Source organism: Giraffa tippelskirchi, chromosome 12 (assembly GCF_054371585.1).
Source record: "Giraffa tippelskirchi isolate mGirTip1 chromosome 12, T2T-mGirTip1v1.2.pri, whole genome shotgun sequence".
NCBI lineage: Eukaryota > Metazoa > Chordata > Mammalia > Artiodactyla > Giraffidae > Giraffa > Giraffa tippelskirchi.
This window is the reverse complement of record NC_137286.1, coordinates 2,188,381-2,205,689: the sequence shown is the minus strand read 5'-3', so window position 1 is coordinate 2,205,689 and position 17,309 is coordinate 2,188,381. Positions and strand designations below refer to the sequence as shown.

Here is a 17,309-nt window from a genome sequence, read left to right as displayed (position 1 = left end):
CTCCTCAGGTAGCCACGCACAGTCATTCCTGAGCCTGCACCCGAGGGGCCCTGAACAAGCAGGGGGGCCTTCAGCTGGAGGGAGCACACAGGCAAGGGCCTCAGGGTGGACACAGGCAGACAGGCCTGGAACCCTGCCTGCTGGCCACTCAGATGGTGGCAACACAGCCGCACTGGCAGCTCCTGGCCCAGCAGGGAGGCCTCCCACCCTGCTGCTGCCTCTTCTGAGCTGCTCAAGCCCCCCTCAGCAGGGAGAGGCCTTCACAGAGGGGTGCACTTCCATGCTTTCTGCTCTGAGTCACCAGACTACCATCTACAAAGCACTGCCTGGCCTGGTCCAGCCCCCACTTGCTGGAGGGGACCGTAGCTGAAGAGGAAGCTGAGAAGCGGAGTCCTGCCTGATACGTGCCCCTGACCTGGAACTTCATGGTGAGAGAGCAAGCACAGAACTGGGCCCTGGCCCGCAGGCTAGTCAAGGACCCCCAGGATGGTGCAGAGGCCCTTCCTTGCCAGAGGGCTTGCCCTCTTATGCCCAGGCATGCCTGGTACTCCACTGCTGTCCCAACCTCCTTGTCCTGGGCCCCGGGGTCTAGGTTGACAAGCTGCCTCTGGGACACGAGAGCCCATAGTTTGTAGTAGGCATGACTGCCAGCCCCTGGGGCGGGGAGGCCATTTGGGGCTTTTCCCAGTGATAGGGTAACCCCAGGAGGGTCAGGTCTGCGCGGCTGATGATGCAGGGGCAGCCTCGGCCAGCAGGGGGCAGCAGACTCGGTGAACTGAGGAGCTGGAGCGGACAAGCCCAGGGGCAGCGGGCTCACTCCTGCCTAGGGTGCCCACCCACCCACGGTGGGACCCCCCAAGTGAGATGGCGGGTGGGGACAGCAGCAGCTGGGGGGCAGACCAAAAGACTGGAACAGCCTACCACTTCCCTGTTTGGGGACCCGCCAGGAGAGGCCCAGGAACTAGGGCACCGAGGGTTCTGGAGAGGACTGGGGGGGCCCTGGGGCTCCCTGGGAGGGATGCAGGGTCAGGCCTGGGGAGGCTGGAAAGGAAGGAAGCAGAGCAGAGAAGTGATTTAGGAAACAGTAGGTGTTAGGGTGGGAGGGGGAGGCAACAGGGAGAAGCTGCTTGGAAGAGGAGGAAATGGCTTTCGGGGGCGGAGCTGGAAAAGTACCAAATTTCTGGGTTCCTGCCCTTCCCCCCAGCATCCAAAGCTCCTCCAGGCTACAGGCTGAAGTGCCAGACTCCACTCCTCAGGCCCCCAAATAAATCCTCTAGATGCTTAGGCTGGGGCTCTGCCAGCAGCCCAACCCGGTCTGGCAGGCAGGGCCAGGGCAGGAGGGCAGAGAGAGGTTCACGGAATAGGACTGGGGGCCACAGCAGGGTCCCAGCTGACAGTGAAGCGGATGGGGCAGGCCAGGACTCGGGCCTCAGAGCCGGGTGCTGGGCCCTGGGCTGCCCTGGAAAGAGGAGGCACCACTCAGAGCTGGGGCAGGCCAAAACCCTAGTTTATTTCAGCATCAGCAACATCTCAGCCATCACAAAAATAAACTACCAAGGGCGACGGAAGTCTCTACAGCAAGGCTAAAGGCTCAGCCACCACACAGCGAACCTCCGGGGCACGTGGTGGGCACGGCCTGGGCAATAAGTTAGGAAGCAGCGGAGGAGCTGGTGGAGGCAGCAGGTGCGACCAGGGCCTCACTTTTGGGCCGGCATGAGGTCATCAATGGCCTGGCCCTGCTCCAGCCGCTGCTCCATCTCAATGAGCAGCTTCACGCCGTCCACCACCATCTGTACCAGCTCCACCTCCGAGAAGCCCAGGCGGTCCGCGTTGGAGACGTCGAAGACCCCACCCACAGCAGCCGTATCCACACCGCCTGGGGAGACAGCCAGCTCAGCTCAGCTCAGCGGGGCTGGGTGGGGGTGCTGCCCCAGGGGAGTGAGCTGCTGCGCGGACACCCCCACACACACACACACTCACCTGTGCCTCGCTTCTGAAGCCGCAGCCGCTTGAGCACCTCGGGGAACTTCTCGTGCTTGCCCAGGTGGGGCAGCTTGATGTGCACCCCGGCCCGCAGCCCCGTGCCCAGGTTCGACGGGCAGGTGAGGATGTAGCCCAGGTGAGGGTTCCACATGAACTCGTAGTTCTTAGACTTGAAGAGCGTTTCAATCTGGAGGTGGAGAAAGTGTGAGAGGGGAGGCCTGGCTGAGACAACCCCCCCCCCCAGGGGACCAGCTGGGACCCGGAGTGACCCCTCCAGCAGGACCCTAAGGCAACAAAGACGTAGGCTCCCCAGGGGGTTGATGGGGCACCTCCATCTCTGTCTGAACCCTGGGGCCTGGCCCTGACCCTCCGTGGCACCACCCCTGACCTGGGTGAGGCCGTTGCAGAAGCGCGTGAACACCTCCTTCATGTTGCCCCCCTTCTGCATGGAGATGACCCGCAGGTGGTCCTCCTCGTTGATCCACACCAGGAAGGTCTTATTGTCATTATGCCTGGGGGAGGGCCACAGTCAAGCCTCCTCCCTGGACAAGGGTCTCGGGGCACATTCAGGAACAAGACCTCTCGAGGGCCTGAGGGCCGGGGCTCTTCCCAGGTCCTTGAGGTGCTCACCCCAGCTGTCCCTAGGCCGGGGGGCTGCTATCACTCTAGCCCCATCAACAGCCTGGGGGCACACGGGGCACCTCAGAGAGGGCACACGAAGCCCTGAGCTGCTGCCCAGCTAGCTGGTCAGGTATCGTGTGGTCCCCACCTAGGGGTTAAGGGGCAGAGGCCGCCGGCCCTGCCTCACCCACGGGGGTCGCTCTATCCTGGCGCAGAGGCCCGGTGCGATCCGACCCGGAGCCCGTGAGCCCTGCTCCCCAGCCCCCACTCGAGGAAGCATCTGCGTCACCCCGCACCCGACCGACTCCCCGCGGGCAGCGGGTGGGAAAGGAGAGAGCAAACAAGGAGCCGCGGCCCCAGAGGCGGGGGAGGAGGACACGACGGCCCCACCCGCCCGGGGCCCTCCCGCACCTGCGCGGTCAAGGTCACCTGCGAGGAGGCCCGGGCGGCACCAAACCCACCCGAGGAGCGCGGCGCCGCCCTCCTCCCTCCGGCACGGGGCGGGCGGGGGCCGGGGAGACGCACCAGATGCCGCGGGCGTCGGGCCAGTCGCGGGCCATGCCCGAGGCCAACAGCAGGGGCGACACGGGCTTATCGAAAAGGAAGTGGTCGTCGATAAGCTGCTGCTGCTCCGCCTCCGTCATGCTCTTGAGCGCATAGTATCTCCCCGCCAGGTCACCGTCCAGGCTCGACAGGGCTGCGGAGGAGCGCTCTCAGCAGGACGGGTGGGCTCCTGCCCCACATCGCCACCATCCCACACCCCCAGAATGCCCGCTCGGCCTGGCTGGAGCCCAGTCAATCCTCCCGGTCCGGAACGACACGGCCCAAGCCGACCCTCGCCCGGCCCCAGGGCGCTGTGGGCGCGGGGCTGGGCGTCTGTCCCTCCGGGAAACCCGAGCCGACGGGCAGATAAGAGCGCGTCGGCTCGGGTGACTAGTAAACAGGCCGGCAGGGCCCCGGGCCGAAGAGCGCCGCTCAGCGGGCCCGACCCTTACCTTCGACGGCGAGCTTCTCGATGGCGCGGCGCTCCCCGCGGCTGCAATGCGGGGGGAGGCAGAAGCCGCGGATGCTGCGGCCCGTGCGCACCCGCGAGCTCAGCACGTAGTTGGGGTCCAGGTCGTCGCCGCCCTGGGGGCCGAGCAGGGCTGAGCGTTGGGCGACCCCCACCACACCCAGCCGGCCCCCTCGCCCCGGGCCACCCCGCACCTGCAGGTTGTCGGGGTTGAGGTCGGTCTTGTGCTCGTCGGTGGGCTTATAGCCTCCGTGCCGGTCCTCGATGATAGGGTCAAAGAGCTCCTTGAACACGTCGTACGACTCCTCGTCGCCGGCCACGCAGCCCACGGTCATGATAAAGGGGTGGCCTAGGGGGAGCGCGGAATGGGGCCGGTGACGTCACCGCCAGGCCCGAGCCAGCCGCCGAGGACCCTGCAGCTGTGCGCGCCAAGAGGGCGCCCGGACCTTGGCCCGGGGAGGACCAGGGGGCGGGGGCGCTGGACCCCAGCCGCGGGCTCCTGTGCTGACCTCGGGCCTGCGGCGCGCGTACCTGGGTTGTCCACGCCGGTCTGGATGACGTCGTCCACCGTGAAGCCGCTCGGCGTGCTCTTCGCGCGCAGCTCGGCGTACAGCTCGGGGGTCAGCACCTTGGCCATGTGGTTGTTGTGGCCGCTGAGGTCGGGGAACTCGTCTTCGGCTGGGAAGCGCAGCTTCAGAGCGTTGTGGCTATTGGAGAAGGGCATGGCGGCGGCGGGCTGCGGGGGAGACGCGGGAGTCAGCCGGGACCCGAGGCTCCGGGCCTCCTGGTGACCTGCTAACCACCCAGGGCCCCGGGCTCCGGTCAGCCCAGTCGCGGCCAAGGTCAGCGGGGTCGGCGCTTGCACGCGGGGGGCTACCACTGCGCCCAGGACCCCCGGCCCAGCTGGCGCGCCCGCTCCAGGCGGCGGACCCCGGGATGTCCGGAGCGCGCGACGCCCCGGCCCCGGCCCCCGCTCCGGGCACAACAACCCCCGCCTCGGTGCCCCGCGACTCCCACCCCCAGGCCTCGGGCTCACTCACTGAGCAGGCGGGCAGGGGCGGGGGCTCTAAGTCTGTCTGCAGCTCAGGGCGCGGCGCCGGCGAACAGCGGCGGCTCCGCGCTCCCGCGGCTCTTAAGGGGCGCGACGCAGGCCGCTCATTGGCCACTATTTATAGCCCATTCATTCCATTGGGTCGCGGTGCGGGGTGGTGCCGCCGCTTTGTCCGCCACCCTCTGCCCCCGGAGCCCCCCCTCACCCCAAGCAGCCCACCCCGCCTGTCCCCTGGCCGGGACCCCGCGCAGCCTGCCTAACCCCACCCCGCGCCCGCCCAGGATCCCGAAGCCAGAACCTCAGGCCCTCGGCCATTCCGAATTCCCCCACACCCACGCCTGCCTCCGAGCGGGAAACCGAGGCAGGAGAGCCGGCAAGCACTTGAGAACGCTCGGCCTTGTCTGCACCCCGGGCCGTGCCTCCCGCTAGTCCCAGCGGTGATCCCGGCGACGGGCCAGGCGGGAGCCGTCCCGGGCTTCCGCGGCAGGTACCGCCACCCCCCGCTGCCCAACCGCCGCCCCCCCACCAACCTTCTCCCGCCCAGTCTGAGTTGGCGCCGAGCCGCCGACCTTCTTCAAGGTGCCCGCAGGCATCTCCCCGGCGATCTGGGTGCAGAGCGAAGGCACGCCCGGAGGCGCAGTCTGGCTGCGGCCCAGCCCGGCAGCACCCTTGGTGCCGTGACCTTGGGCAAGTCCCTGGGCTTTGGGGGTCATCTGAGCCAGAGACTCAGCCCCTCCTGGTTGATGAGCGAATACTGCGGCCCTGCTGGGAAGTGCGCAGTCTCAGAGGCTGCAGACCCCAGGCCTGGGCCCTCTCCTCAGGAACAAATTCATCCCCACACCCCACCTCAAAGGTCATCCTCAGAGACTCTCCCCAGAGGCTGGAGGAAATGCTCACAAACAATATGCACATGTGAAATTCAAAAAACAAAAAACACTGAAAATCAGAATCATGCAAGTGAAAGGAATGACTATGCCCTCCACTATCCCCAACATCCCAGACTGGCACCAGTGTTGGCTATGGGCTGGAATGTGGGGAGACAGGCATTCACAGGCTGACTGCAACTGTGAAGTGCTACATTGTTTTTGGAAAGTAATTTGGCAGTATTTATTAAAACTTAAAACCTTTGTACTCCATGACCCGCCAATCCCACTTCTAGGAATCCAGCCTATAGTCTCATCTGTCTTTGCACAGGCCAGTCCTCTCTAGTAGGAGAGACAAACACAAACCTGTGTGTAACCGCATGCCCATCGCTTGGGGACGGGCCAGGCGTAGGGAAGGCATCTCTCCAGTGCGGAATATCATACAGCTATTAAAAAGTGTGAATTGGGGACTTCCCTGGTGGCGCAGTGGATAAAAATCCAGTTGGACGGTGAAGAAAGCTGAGCACCGCAGAATTGATGCTTTTGAACTGTGGTGTGGGAGAAGACTCTTGAGAGTCCCTTGGACTGCAAGGAGATCCAATCAATCCATCCTAAAAGAGATCAATCCTGGGTGTTCATTGGAAGGTCTGATGTTGAAGCTGAAACTCCAATACTTTGGCCACCTCATGCGAAGGGTTGACTCATTGGAAAAGACCCTAATGCTGGGTAGGATTGGGGGCGGGAGGAGAAGGGGACGACAGAGGATGAGATGGTTGGATGGCATCACTGACTCAATGGACATGGGTTTGGGTAGACTCCGGGAGTTGGTGATGGACAGAGAGGCCTGGCGTGCTGCAATTCATAGGGTCGCAAAGAGTCGGACACGACTGAGTGACTGAACTGAACTGAACTGAACCAATGCCAGGGACAGCTATTCGAGCCCTAGTCCAGGAAGATTCCACCTGCCCAAGGGTCAACTAAGTCCATGCACCGCAACTACTGAGCCCGGAGAACGGAGAAGCAGGCAGGCCACACGCAGAGTAGCCCCTGCTTACTGCAACCAGGGCAAGCCTGCACACAGCAAGGAAGACCCAGAGCAGCCAAAAAGAAATCAATAAATATTTTTTTTAAAGGGTGAACTGGCACTCTTATGGTTAATGTCCATCATATGGTTGCTTTGTGAACAAAGCAAGGAAGGGGGAAAACATTTATCTATGTGTTTATTCAACAAAATCCCTCCAGGACTGCACAGGACTGCTGCTGGAGGAAGACTCTGAGCTTGGCAGCTGTGAGCAAGCAGCCAAGGGAACAAGATATGGTCAAGAACCGGGAGGAGACGGCTGCCTCGGCGGCAGGGCCGAGTGGCCATCCATGTGCTGGGGCCTCTGAGGGCTCTGGAGCACAGGGTGAGCACGTTCCTTTGCCTCTGCCTCCCGTGCACGGCCCGCGGTTACCATGGAGGACTCCTGCCTCTTCCCTTGCTCACTTTGGCGTGTTTTGACCTGCTCCCAGACAGCATTTTTTTAGACACGTAAAGCAAAGCAAGGTAAAAAGACAAATGGCTCCGGACGAGCCAGACAGGCGTCCCTTAAGCCTGAAATTCCTGTGTTCCCTGCCCCCTGCTGCCCTCTCCCTAATTTTAGAAGTATCTGCACCTGCCCTCCCCAACTCCCCACCGACAAACGCCTGATGGACTCAACTTTCTGTTTCCAGAAACCGAGTGCTGGCCCTGGAGGCCTACTTGACTTTCCGACCCCAGGGATTGGGGGCGGGGGCGCTCAGGGCTTCCCTCCTCTTTGTAGCCTTGGCAGCTTCTCAGAAGGTGCCCCCCTACCTTCAGGCCATCAAGGGCCTGACCCACTTGGGAGTACGGGGGCAGGGAAGGACCCCTGTTCCCCTCTCACTCCACAAGCGAGGTCCACACTAAGACAGCGTAGTCCAGAGGCGTGGGGTCTTGCCCAGGGCCTGCCTGGGGCTCCAGCAGTTCCTAGCCTTCTGAGATGCGTGTTTTGTCCTGGTTTTGCAGATGAGCAAAGGAAAGATGAGAAGGTGGGTGATGGGGAACCAGGTCCGAGGTCTGGCAATCCCCCTGTGATCCTGCAGTGCCTGGCCCTGTGCTAACCTGACCGAGGGCCCACCCTGCAGACCCCCAGCTGGCCACGCCTGGGCTGGACTCAGACTAACAACACATGTGGTCAGCAACTGTGACGGGGGAGAGAGGAGGGGTCTTGGAGGCCTTTAGACCCAAAAGTCAGGGTGAGACCCCTACCGGGCAGCGGCCGCTTGGGAGCCTAGGTGGTCTTGAGCAAGGGAACAAGGAGGGGGACCCAAGAGGGTACCAGCCTCCACCTCAGTGGAAGAACACTGCTCCCAGCTAACCGAGCCCTCGCCTGTGGACCCTCCAGTCTCCCCAGGGCCCACAGGAGCCGGTTTGGCAGCGTCTGGGCAAGAAGCGAGGTGACATCATCCGGCCAGTTTACGGTCCAGGTTTCTCAGAAATCACACTTGGTTACACATTAACCACCTGGCCCTGGAGGGGGTGGGGAGCCTCAAAGGAGTCCCCGGCCTTTTATCCACAGGACACGGGCCTGCTCGGCAAGCACGGAGTGGGGCTGGTGGAGGAGGGCCAGGCCCCAAGCAGGGCCTGGGACTTCCTCCTAATGCCCTGTCCCTGAGCTTCACAGAACCCGAAGGGGAAGTTGGTTGGGGTCAGAAAAGGGGCAGGAGCTGCCTTGTGGCCACAGCGTATGGTGGGGCAGGAGGCCGAGCTGGTCAGGGAAGAGGGGACCTTGGGTCAGAGATCAGAGCAGAGCAGCCCTCCCCAGAGGGCATCGTCGGCCTCCTGCTCTCCTCCAGGGCCCTGTTCCTGCCTGTTCCCACCTTTCCTCCAACCTGCCTTTGGTTTTTTGAAGCCGAGTTTACAGGCTTTAAATCCCAATCCCACTTTGGCCACATTAGCTGTGTGATCTTAGGCAAATTACTTGACTTCCCTGAGTCTGTAAAATGATCCCTCTCTCACAGGATTGTGGGGAAGATTCAAAGTGATGACACTTAATTGGGCTTACACAGCATTAGTTTTTTTTAGGGGGGGCAATATATACTCTGCCCTGGGCAAAGTATCCACCTGGCCTGGCTAATCAGTTGGTGCTTGAGGACTCAGGCTGAGGGCTGAGCAGACTCAGAGAGAAGATGGACAGCCCTGGGAAGGCTGCCTGGAGGAGAGGGCAATGGAAAAGCTGGCCAACCAGTCCCCCACAGAAAGCTGATGGGAAGTTGGGAACCACAGGAAACCACCGCCGAGTCACCGAGTCCTAATTTAGGCTCTTAGTGTGCACTCAGCCTCTGAGTAGCTGAGAAGCTGGGGAAGAGGGACCTCGAAGAAGTGAAAAGTTGCTATCTCCCAGGAGAGCAATTAAGGGGTGATTCAGGCGGGTGCGAAGTCACCTGGAACAAAGGTTGGCAAGCTGCAGATGGACTTGAGTTGTCCGAGAGGAGGAGGCAAGACACAGGAAGCTGGTGGCCAGAGCGCTGGCACCACAGGGACAGGAACCCACAGAGAATGGGAGGTCACCAAAGGCCCACACCTTCCTCTCCTGGGGTTTCAAGACCCAGGCCCAGTCAGGGAAGGGTCATGGAGGGGCTAAGGCTAGGCACCTGGGTCTCCATCATAGACTCTGCGGTCCGCAGACACCCTCACCAGCCCCGGCCCCACAGGAGGGAAGAGTTCAGCGCCCCACAAGTTGGCAGGGCTCTGGGAAGGGACTGGTTCCGCAGGGCCTGGCCACTCCCAGTTGTCCAGGATGGAGCAGCCTGGGCCTGGGAAGCATGGCCAAGGGTCATGCTAGCTGGCTCTGGGTTGGGGCTCAGGCCCCAGCCTGGCTGGGTGGGCTGGGACCTCCATCAGATAAGGCCTGGCCCACGGGGACATGCGCACTGAAGGAAGACGGGCCCTGCCCTCGTGCCCCTCCCCCGCACACACTGTCCGCCCAGAGCCTGGCTCTGATTCAGCCCCGCTGAGACATAACAGAGCTGCAGCTTCCCTGTTTCTGCTGGGCCTTCCAGCGGGCCCTCCCCCGCTCGGGCCGCTCTTCCTGTCCTCACTGACCCGGTCCCAAGGGGAGCCCCGTGCGTCCAGTGCTCAGCGCACCCTGGGTTCCAGGAGGGGACGCAGAGCTCCCTCCGTCCTGGAAGCGGCGTCCGCACTCCGGAGAACGTGCCCCTTTCAGGAGCGGCCAGGCCTGGGTCTAAGGCCGCTTTTGGCCACCGTCCCCTTCTGCTCAGGCTGCCTCCCGCCAAAGCCTTGTGGGACCACCCGCTCCTCTGCAGCTCCATTTTCTGGAGTTTCACCAGTCACGCCCGCGCCCACAGAGGAGACCGCGGCACGCTGGGGGCGGGCTACCCGAGCTTTCGGTAGTCCTGGGCCCGAGCGGTAGCACCAAGACCAGCTGACCGCGAGCGCGCCCCGGACGCTGGGACAGGCGGCGCGCGCTCCCGAGACCACGCCCCCTCCTCCCGAGCCCCCGAGAGCGTCGGGGCGGGGCTCCGTGACGCCATCGGCGGGCGCCGCGCTCCAGCCGGAGGCGGAAGTGCTGCCGCGGCGACGCAAAACCACGTGCGGCGCCTCCAGGAGTCATAGGCCGACGAGCGTCGCCGGTGAGGTTCGGCGGGGCCACGGTGGCAGAGCGCGGGCAGTGTGGGGGGCGTCTCCCCGGCGGGCCCTGCACGTCGCGGCAGCCCCCCGTGGCCGCGCCCAGCCCTGTTGCCGGCCTGGCCTGAGCCGCCGCCCCCGGCCTCTACGCAGGCCAGGCCGGTGTTGCTGTTTACTGCCTGCTGCACGGCCCCAGCCTCTGCTTGGGGACGCGTGCATTCGCATCGCCCCATCACCCGTCTGCCCAGGAGCCCGCCACGGGGGAGGGTGAAGAGAGAGGGGGGTTCTGCCTGGCCTGGAGGTGACCTCGCGGCCCCTCACACACACACACACCCCCCCGCGTGGTGCCTCTCTCGTCTCACAGCTAGAGAAAGGGAGCCAAGCTTCCTGAGAAGGATGCCGAGGGAGAGGGTCAGGCCTTTACTTTGTGGGAATCCTGGGACCTGGCCTCCGTCTCTCCGTCTGACGTTTGGGCTGATGGCTCTCGTCTTAGGACCAGACCAAGAAGGGCTTTCTCCCTGGATGCCAGGCGCACAGTCCCGCCTCCTGGCCCCTTACACGTTCATGCCCACACACACCCCAGGTCCCCGGCACCTGCCCGACCAGCAGCACCATGAGCTTCGTGGCGTACGAGGAGCTGATCAAAGAGGGTGACACAGCCATCCTGTCCCTGGGCCATGGTGCGATGGTGGCTGTGCGCGTGCAGCGTGGGGCCCAGACCCAGACCCGGCACGGCGTCCTGCGGCACTCAGTAGACCTCATTGGCCGCCCCTTCGGCTCCAAGGTGACCTGCGGCCGAGGCGGCTGGGTGTACGTGCTGCACCCCACGCCGGAGCTCTGGACGCTGAACCTGCCGCACCGCACCCAGATCCTCTACTCCACCGACATCGCCCTGCTCACCATGATGCTGGAGCTTCGGCCTGGCTCCGTGGTCTGTGAATCTGGTGAGTTCCGCAGGCTGCCTTGGTTCGTGAAGGCGGAGGTCAGACCCAGTGTCCAGGCAGCCTCAGCCTGCCCTTCCAGAGCAGAGGCACAGTCGCTCATCATCTGTTTCTGCAGGGTCTTTCTGGGGGGCCGACTGCAGCGAGGGGGGCAGACGCAGGGAGGCTGGTTAGGAGACTGGTGCGGTCCTCCGGTGAGACTTGATGGGATGCAGGAGGAGCGGGCGCCCAGGGGGAAGCCTGCCTGTCTGAGGTGCGGAGGGGGTGGTGAGCGCTGCTCGGCGCTGACCAAGGTGCTGACAGAAGGGCAGGGGTGCCTGGCATAGCAGTCCCTCACTGCTGCGAATGGGAGCCCCAGGCCCAGGGCTGAGAATCGCCTCTTTCTGGAGGGAGGACAGGGCTGCTCCAGGGTGCTCACTGTGGGGGAAGAGCCTGCCTTGTGCTCATCCCAGGCCAACGCCTTCCTCACTAAGGCCGGGGCTGGGGCGTAGATGGAAGTACCGGAAGCCAGGTATTCCCAGACTCTGCGTGTGTGCATGCGCCCATGCATGCACACACACACACACACGCACGCACACACACACACGCACGCACGCACACACACACACGTGCTGGGGACCGAAGCTTGCAGCCTAGTCAAGAGCAGCCAGGCCCAGGTGTGCCTGGATTTCCAGAATGTTCCTCATGCCCCAGGCCCCTGTGCTCCAGGCTCATGAAGAGTTCCCAACAGCACTGCTGCCAGCTTTTGGAGGCTTCAGGCCATCTCGTCCATCTTTGGGCCTCGGTTTCTCCATGCGGATGATGAGATGGTTTCTTTTGCCCAGCTGATCACTTTGAAATGGGGAGAGTCAGATGCAGAACCTGAACCATGAGTAGGTGGGGGCTGGGCAGGGGCCGGCCGATCAGCACCAGGGGAGCTGGGGGTGGACAGGATTCAGGGCCAGCTCGTCCCCTGCTGCCCCCCACGGGCATCCATGGCCAGGGCCTGGCTCCACTCAGCTGAAAAGCGCGGTCAGCGAGTGGGCTTCCGGGCTCCTCTGAGGTGCCAGCTCCCCTTCTGGGAACTGTGGATAAAGCCGCGACAGGTCAGGCTGGGTTTCTCTTTCCCGAAGGGGACAGACAGTGGGCCCACCGTGACCGTCTCATTGTTACTGCGGACTGGGGGCTGCGCGTTCGAGGGTGACTGAGAGGGGTCCCTCCAGCTGGGCAGTCAGGGGGGACCTGAGGAGGGAGCAATGAGTGACATGATGGGGAGCCGTAAAGAGCCAAGGGGGAGGGTCACCCCAAGGGAGAGCCTCGCAGAGACCCTGCATGAGGGACCGTCGAAGAGGCCAGGGTGGCAGGGGCAGGAATGAGGTCAGGGAGGAAGCGCACGCCGCCGGGGGGTCACGAGGGGTCCGACTCTGCCGTGGAGCAGAGGGTGGTCTGCCGGAGGGTGCAGAGAACCCGCGGCTGTGGAGGCAGGCCTGAGGACGGGGGTCGGGGGCTGTAACGGGGGGGCCATGTGGGCGCTGCGGGCAGCTGGGGAGAAGCGCCTCCTGGAGAGTCGGGGGAGGAGGTGCCAGTGGGGGAGGGGGCGGCTCCATGGCGTCTGGCTGGGCGGTCACCGCGCTGGTCACTGGGTACAGAGGCTTGCCAGGGAGTGGACTGGGGCTGGATCGCTCCAGCTCTGCACTCGTAAATGCCGGGCTCTGTCTGCAGTCACGGGGGAGGTGGTCCGTGTGCAGTGGACACAGAGTATCTCCATCAAGCTTGGCACCTGGAGCCATGAGGGGTGGGGAGGTCGTGGGGGGTGACAAAGGGCTCGGGGGCTCCCTGGTGTTGCAGGACAAGATGGCAAGCAGAGGGGCAGCCGGTGAGCTGGAGGGAAACAGGGACGATGACGTGGGCGCACGTTGGTCACTGTCACACGTCACGGTGCCGTGTGTTCACTCAGGGTGAGGGCAGAGCTGCACCGTGTGGCCGGAGCGGACTAGGGGTAGGGAGATGGACTGACCTGAGTCCCTCGGGCCCAGCCGCCGCATGGGATGGGGCAAGCGTCTTGGTCCGCGCTGCACAGACCCTGCAGGGCTGTGGGGCAGTCTGGCCCCTCTCAGGACCCCTCTTGGGGCCCCCCGTCTGGGCAGCAGGGTTTGCTCCAGAGCTGGGGTGGGCAGGGCCGCCCCCCGCCCAGCAAGACCCCCACCAGATCAGTAGTCAGGCAGCTCCCCCGCCCCCACCTAGGACAGCCCCTGTGTCCCAGGACCCCACGGGGAGCTCCAGACCGGTGCCCGCTGGTAACCGGGGCTCGGCTGACCTTGTGGGCCCCGGCAGGTCTCTCCAGGGTGAGGGTGGGGTCGCCGCCCGCCTGACCCCTGCCCCCTGGCCAGGCACGGGCAGCGGCTCCGTGTCCCATGCCATCATCCGCAGCATCGCACCCACGGGCCATCTGCACACAGTGGAGTTCCACCAGCAGCGGGCGGAGAAGGCGCGGGAGGAGTTCCGGGAGCATCGCGTGGGCCGCTGGGTGACCGTGCGCAACCAGGACGTGTGCCGTAGTGGCTTCGGCGTGAGCCACGTGGCGGACGCCGTCTTCCTGGACATCCCCTCGCCTTGGGAGGCGGTGGGCCACGCCTGGGACGCCCTCAAGGTTGAAGGTGAGCCGGGCTTCTGGGAACGGGGCGGTCAGGGGGTTGGGGTGGGTCAGTGTGTCCCAGGGAAGTCCCCTGGGCTGGGGGAGGCTTGGGGCAGTCAGGAGCGTGGGGTTCAGCTGGGCCCCTGCCCCTTGGGTTGGCCCGTTCCCACCCCAAGGTGGGTGATGTCTGAGGTCCCTGGGGGATGTCCCCGCAGCCCTGCCTAAGTGAGAGGCAGGGCATGCTGGAGGTCAAAGGTCAGCCCCTGACCCCAGCCGGTCCCCACAGAGTCTCCCCTCCCCACTAGCCGCAAGCCAGGCGAACGCACCCCTTTTAGGGAAGATGTTGGGTGTGGAGGCGGGGAGGTCGGCTCCGAGCCAGGGAGGCACTGGCGAGGCCCTGGGTTTTTCCCTTTTCTGGAGAAGTTGCTAGTTCCAGCAGCCAGGCCCCCCCTGCCTCCTCCCCGCTGTGCAGAGCAGCGGGAGGGGGACGCCTGGAGCCCCGGGAATGCCCCGCCCCTCCGAACGCAGACGCCTGGCCAGTGGGTCCCAGTGGGTCCCCTGCCCCCTGGCCCTGGACTTCTGTGTCCCCGGTCTCTGCCAGGTGGCCAGGGAGAAGGGCAGCACCAGCTCCCCCACCTCCGCCCCTCTGGCTCGGCCCCCCACGCCCGCAGGTCCCTCCTGCCCCAGGACCCCAGCGGGCCTGGTGCCGGTCCTGCGAGGCTGTCCCCGCCACCTCCCCTCCCCCAGCCTGGCCTCCCCACCACCGCCCTTCAGGGGGCACCCCGAGGGGCCTGGGCCCGACTGTGGGAGGCTGTGGGAGGCCGAGGGCAGGAAGGGGCTGCCGCCCCCGCCTGTCATCCCGGGGCTGGCTCTGTAGGCGCCTCCAGTTGCAGGAGCCCCGACAACCTCTAATTTTCTGTGATAGCAACCCCCGCCCCGGGCTGCTCCGTGTGGCTGGAGCTGTTCTGGGCTCAGCGCTCCAGCAGCTGCTGTGCCAAGACTCCGCTCTGGCCCCAACCCTCAGCCGCCAGTGGGGGTCGCCAGTGGGCGTCGGGGTGGTTGTGCCCGCTGGAGGCCGAGGGGGTGAGGTGGTGGGCTTGGTGCAGGCGGCCCCTTCCACGTGGGCCCGGGAGACTGCCTGCCCCCCGGCCCTGCCGGGTCCTCTGCTCTGGGGCCTCAGCTCCTCGTGGCCGGAGGGCTTGGCCGTCCTCGGAGCCCAGAGCAGGGTCTCTCCCAGCACCCACTCCTGAAGGGGCTGGGCTGCATTGCCTCTGCACTGTGGTCCTGGCCACAGACCCCTGGGCAGAGGGACGGCCAGCGGGCAGGGGGGCAGGCCAGGCTCTGGGGGGTGGCTCTGGCAGGCGGAGGCTTTGGGGGCCGGGCTGGGGGGGGGGCTTTGGGGGTGGGCAGGGCTTTGGCAGGGGGGGCTTTGGGGGCAGGGCTCTGTGGGGGGAGGCTTTGGGGGTGGGCAGGGCTTTGGCAGGGGAGGCTTTGGGGGCAGGGCTCTGGAAGGGAGGCTTTGGGGGCTGGGCTCTGGGGCGGGAGGCTTTGGGGGCCGGGCTCTGGTGGGGGGAGGATTTGGGGGCTGGGCTCTGGTGGGGGCGGCTTTCAGGGTGGGCAGGGCTCTGGGGGGAGGCTTTGGGGGGCAGCCCTCTGACCAGGCATCTTGCTCCCCTCCCCCCGCGCAGGTGGCCGCTTCTGCTCCTTCTCGCCCTGCATCGAGCAGGTACAGCGCACGTGCCAGGCGCTAGCGGCCTGCGGCTTCTCGGAGCTGAGCACCCTGGAGGTGCTGCCCCAGGTCTACAACGTGCGCACCATCAGCCTGCCCGCACCTGACCTGGGGGCCAACCCTGGCCCCGACGCCGGCCCCTTCCGCAGCGGCATGCCCATGAAGGAGACCGTGGGCCACACCGGCTACCTGACCTTCGCCACCAAGACTCCGGGCTAGGGAGCCGCCCCCCGGGAGCTCCGGGCAGCTGGGAGGTGAAACTCGGCCAGAGACTGCCTTGTATGGTCAGCGGACGCCTCCTGGGGCCGGTGTTTAGAAATGGACTTGCAGCGGGAAGGGTGGGGCGAGGGGGCCTCCTGGACGGCTGGTGTGGGGGGTGGGGCGCTGCCTCCGTGGAGCAGCATCGGGGCCCTGGGGGGCAGCGCTCCGACCCGCGGCCCCCCGGGGTCAGTGTGCCCGCTCGTAGCCTCACGATCTTCACTGCCGCGGGCTCCTCCGGATGGGTACATGGCCGGCGCGGGTCTGACCCTCTTGGGTGATCCCAAACAGGGAAGGTGGAGGAGGAGGCCCGGGACGGTGGCCTTGGGCCCAGGACCCCCACCGCCTGGCTGCCAGCAGAGAGGTGGCCCTGCTGCGTGGCCTCAGGCCTGACCCCCGCACTGGGCGCTGCACCGGCCCTGTGCCCAGGTTCCCTCCTGGCGGGCCCCACCCACCACCTGGCTTATCCACCCAGTAAGCGCCTCCTCCACGGCCCCGGTCCGGCCAGAGCCCTGCGTGTGGATCCGTGAGAAGACGGCGCCCCATGGTGGAGAACGGAGCCAAACGTGGGCCTGCCTCCTGGCAGCTGCGGCATCTGCCTCAGGAGAGGGCCCAGGGTCCCCTTCCGTGTGTGGCTGGCCTCCCCAACCCTGTTGCACAAAAGGCCTGGGTGTCTGCCCTGGTCTCAGCCAGCCGGCAGGAGCCTCAGTGACCCCGTGTTGGCATGAGAGCCCCAGGGGCCCATGCTGGCCTGGGGCTGCGGCCCGACCACTCCCGGCGGAGAAATAAACGCTGTTGCCCCCGCTGCGCCAACTGGTCCCCTGGTGCCTCGAGGCCAGGCCTCCGCTCCCCACACCAGCATCCAGCTGGACCTCGCCACGTGGCCGCCCAGCCCTGCTCCTTCCTCTCCCAGGGCTGCCGCCACAGGGCTGTGGACTCCAGGACAACGGCCTGGGACATGGTGGACAAAGGGGAGAGTGTGTGGCCACCCCCACCCAGCTGCAGAAAGGGCCACTTGTTCCCGGGAGTGGGGGTGGGAGGAGGGGAGAGAGTTCCTGGCTCTGTGTGTGTGTGTGTGTGTGTGTGCCCGCGTGTGTGTGCGCGCGTGTGCATGTGTGTGTTTGTCCGTCCGTCCATCCATGTCTGGCTGGGCCTGACCTCCCAGGCCTGCTGTTCTGGCCCCAGGCCACCACCCAGGTTTTGGGGATCCTTGGGGTTGTGCCAAATGAGGTGAACCTCCAAGAGGACCAGTCTCCTGGCGGCAGCATCACCGGGGGGGCGGCATCTTCTGTCTCCTAGGAAGACCTGTGTCCCCTGTGAGACCCTAGGGTCCCCCAAGCCCCTTATCCTGCTCCAGGGGTCATGTCCCCCTTCAAATGCCTGTGCTGACCTCTGACTCCACGCCTGGTGTGGGGACAGGAAGGGCCTGTGGGGCGTCTGTGTAGGGGGACAGGCCCGGGGCTGCCCGTTTTCCGAGGGGCCCAGGCTGGCGGCTGAGACTGACGCTCGGGTTGAGTCTCTGGGGCCTGCACCGGGGTCCCTGTGAGCTGGAAGGGAAGCCAGCCCAGGACGGATGACAGGTGGAGAGC

At 65.3% G+C, this 17,309-nt stretch overlaps 2 protein-coding genes across 5 annotated transcripts; one reads left to right on the top strand and one right to left on the bottom strand.

Moving 5' to 3' along the window:
• Nucleotides 1–1,486: 1,486 nt before the first annotated feature.
• On the bottom strand, nucleotides 1,487–4,724 carry CKB (creatine kinase B). Of its 2 annotated transcripts, XM_081548626.1 has the most exons (8): nucleotides 4,657–4,724; nucleotides 4,148–4,352; nucleotides 3,811–3,965; nucleotides 3,600–3,732; nucleotides 3,130–3,301; nucleotides 2,372–2,495; nucleotides 1,981–2,170; nucleotides 1,487–1,876 (listed from the first exon to the last, which is right to left on the bottom strand). In XM_081548626.1, exons 2-8 carry the CDS (start codon nucleotides 4,338–4,340, stop codon nucleotides 1,698–1,700), a joined length of 1,146 nt encoding a protein of 381 aa, XP_081404752.1. In that variant the 5' UTR covers nucleotides 4,341–4,352; nucleotides 4,657–4,724; the 3' UTR covers nucleotides 1,487–1,697. The 2 variants fall into 2 exon arrangements, with proteins under 2 accessions (XP_081404752.1, XP_081404751.1); XM_081548625.1 differs by having other exon boundaries at nucleotides 3,600–3,965.
• Nucleotides 4,725–10,109: 5,385 nt separating this feature from the next.
• On the top strand, nucleotides 10,110–16,528 carry TRMT61A (tRNA methyltransferase 61A). Of its 3 annotated transcripts, XM_081548624.1 has the most exons (5): nucleotides 10,110–10,183; nucleotides 10,762–10,962; nucleotides 11,047–11,122; nucleotides 13,489–13,755; nucleotides 15,422–16,528. In XM_081548624.1, exons 2-5 carry the CDS (start codon nucleotides 10,792–10,794, stop codon nucleotides 15,679–15,681), a joined length of 774 nt encoding a protein of 257 aa, XP_081404750.1. In that variant the 5' UTR covers nucleotides 10,110–10,183; nucleotides 10,762–10,791; the 3' UTR covers nucleotides 15,682–16,528. The 3 variants fall into 3 exon arrangements, with proteins under 3 accessions (XP_081404750.1, XP_081404748.1, XP_081404749.1); XM_081548622.1 differs by having other exon boundaries at nucleotides 10,762–11,122; XM_081548623.1 differs by having other exon boundaries at nucleotides 10,110–10,188; nucleotides 10,762–11,122.
• Nucleotides 16,529–17,309: the final 781 nt, after the last annotated feature.

Bases quoted from the DNA above. Each gene is read 5' to 3' on its own strand.
- TRMT61A (XM_081548622.1), top strand. From the start codon at position 10,792: ATGAGCTTCGTGGCGTACGAGGAGCTGATCAAAGAGGGTGACACAGCC. The intron at 11,123-13,488 runs GTGAGTTCCGCA...CCCCCTGGCCAG, and splicing joins CTCCGTGGTCTGTGAATCTG to GCACGGGCAGCGGCTCCGTG. The intron at 13,756-15,421 runs GTGAGCCGGGCT...CCCCCCGCGCAG, and splicing joins GGACGCCCTCAAGGTTGAAG to GTGGCCGCTTCTGCTCCTTC.
- CKB (XM_081548625.1), bottom strand. From the start codon at position 4,340: ATGCCCTTCTCCAATAGCCACAACGCTCTGAAGCTGCGCTTCCCAGCC. The intron at 3,302-3,599 runs GTAAGGGTCGGG...GCTCCTCCGCAG, and splicing joins CGAGAAGCTCGCCGTCGAAG to CCCTGTCGAGCCTGGACGGT. The intron at 2,171-2,371 runs GTCAGGGGTGGT...CTCCACCTCCAG, and splicing joins TCTGCAACGGCCTCACCCAG to ATTGAAACGCTCTTCAAGTC.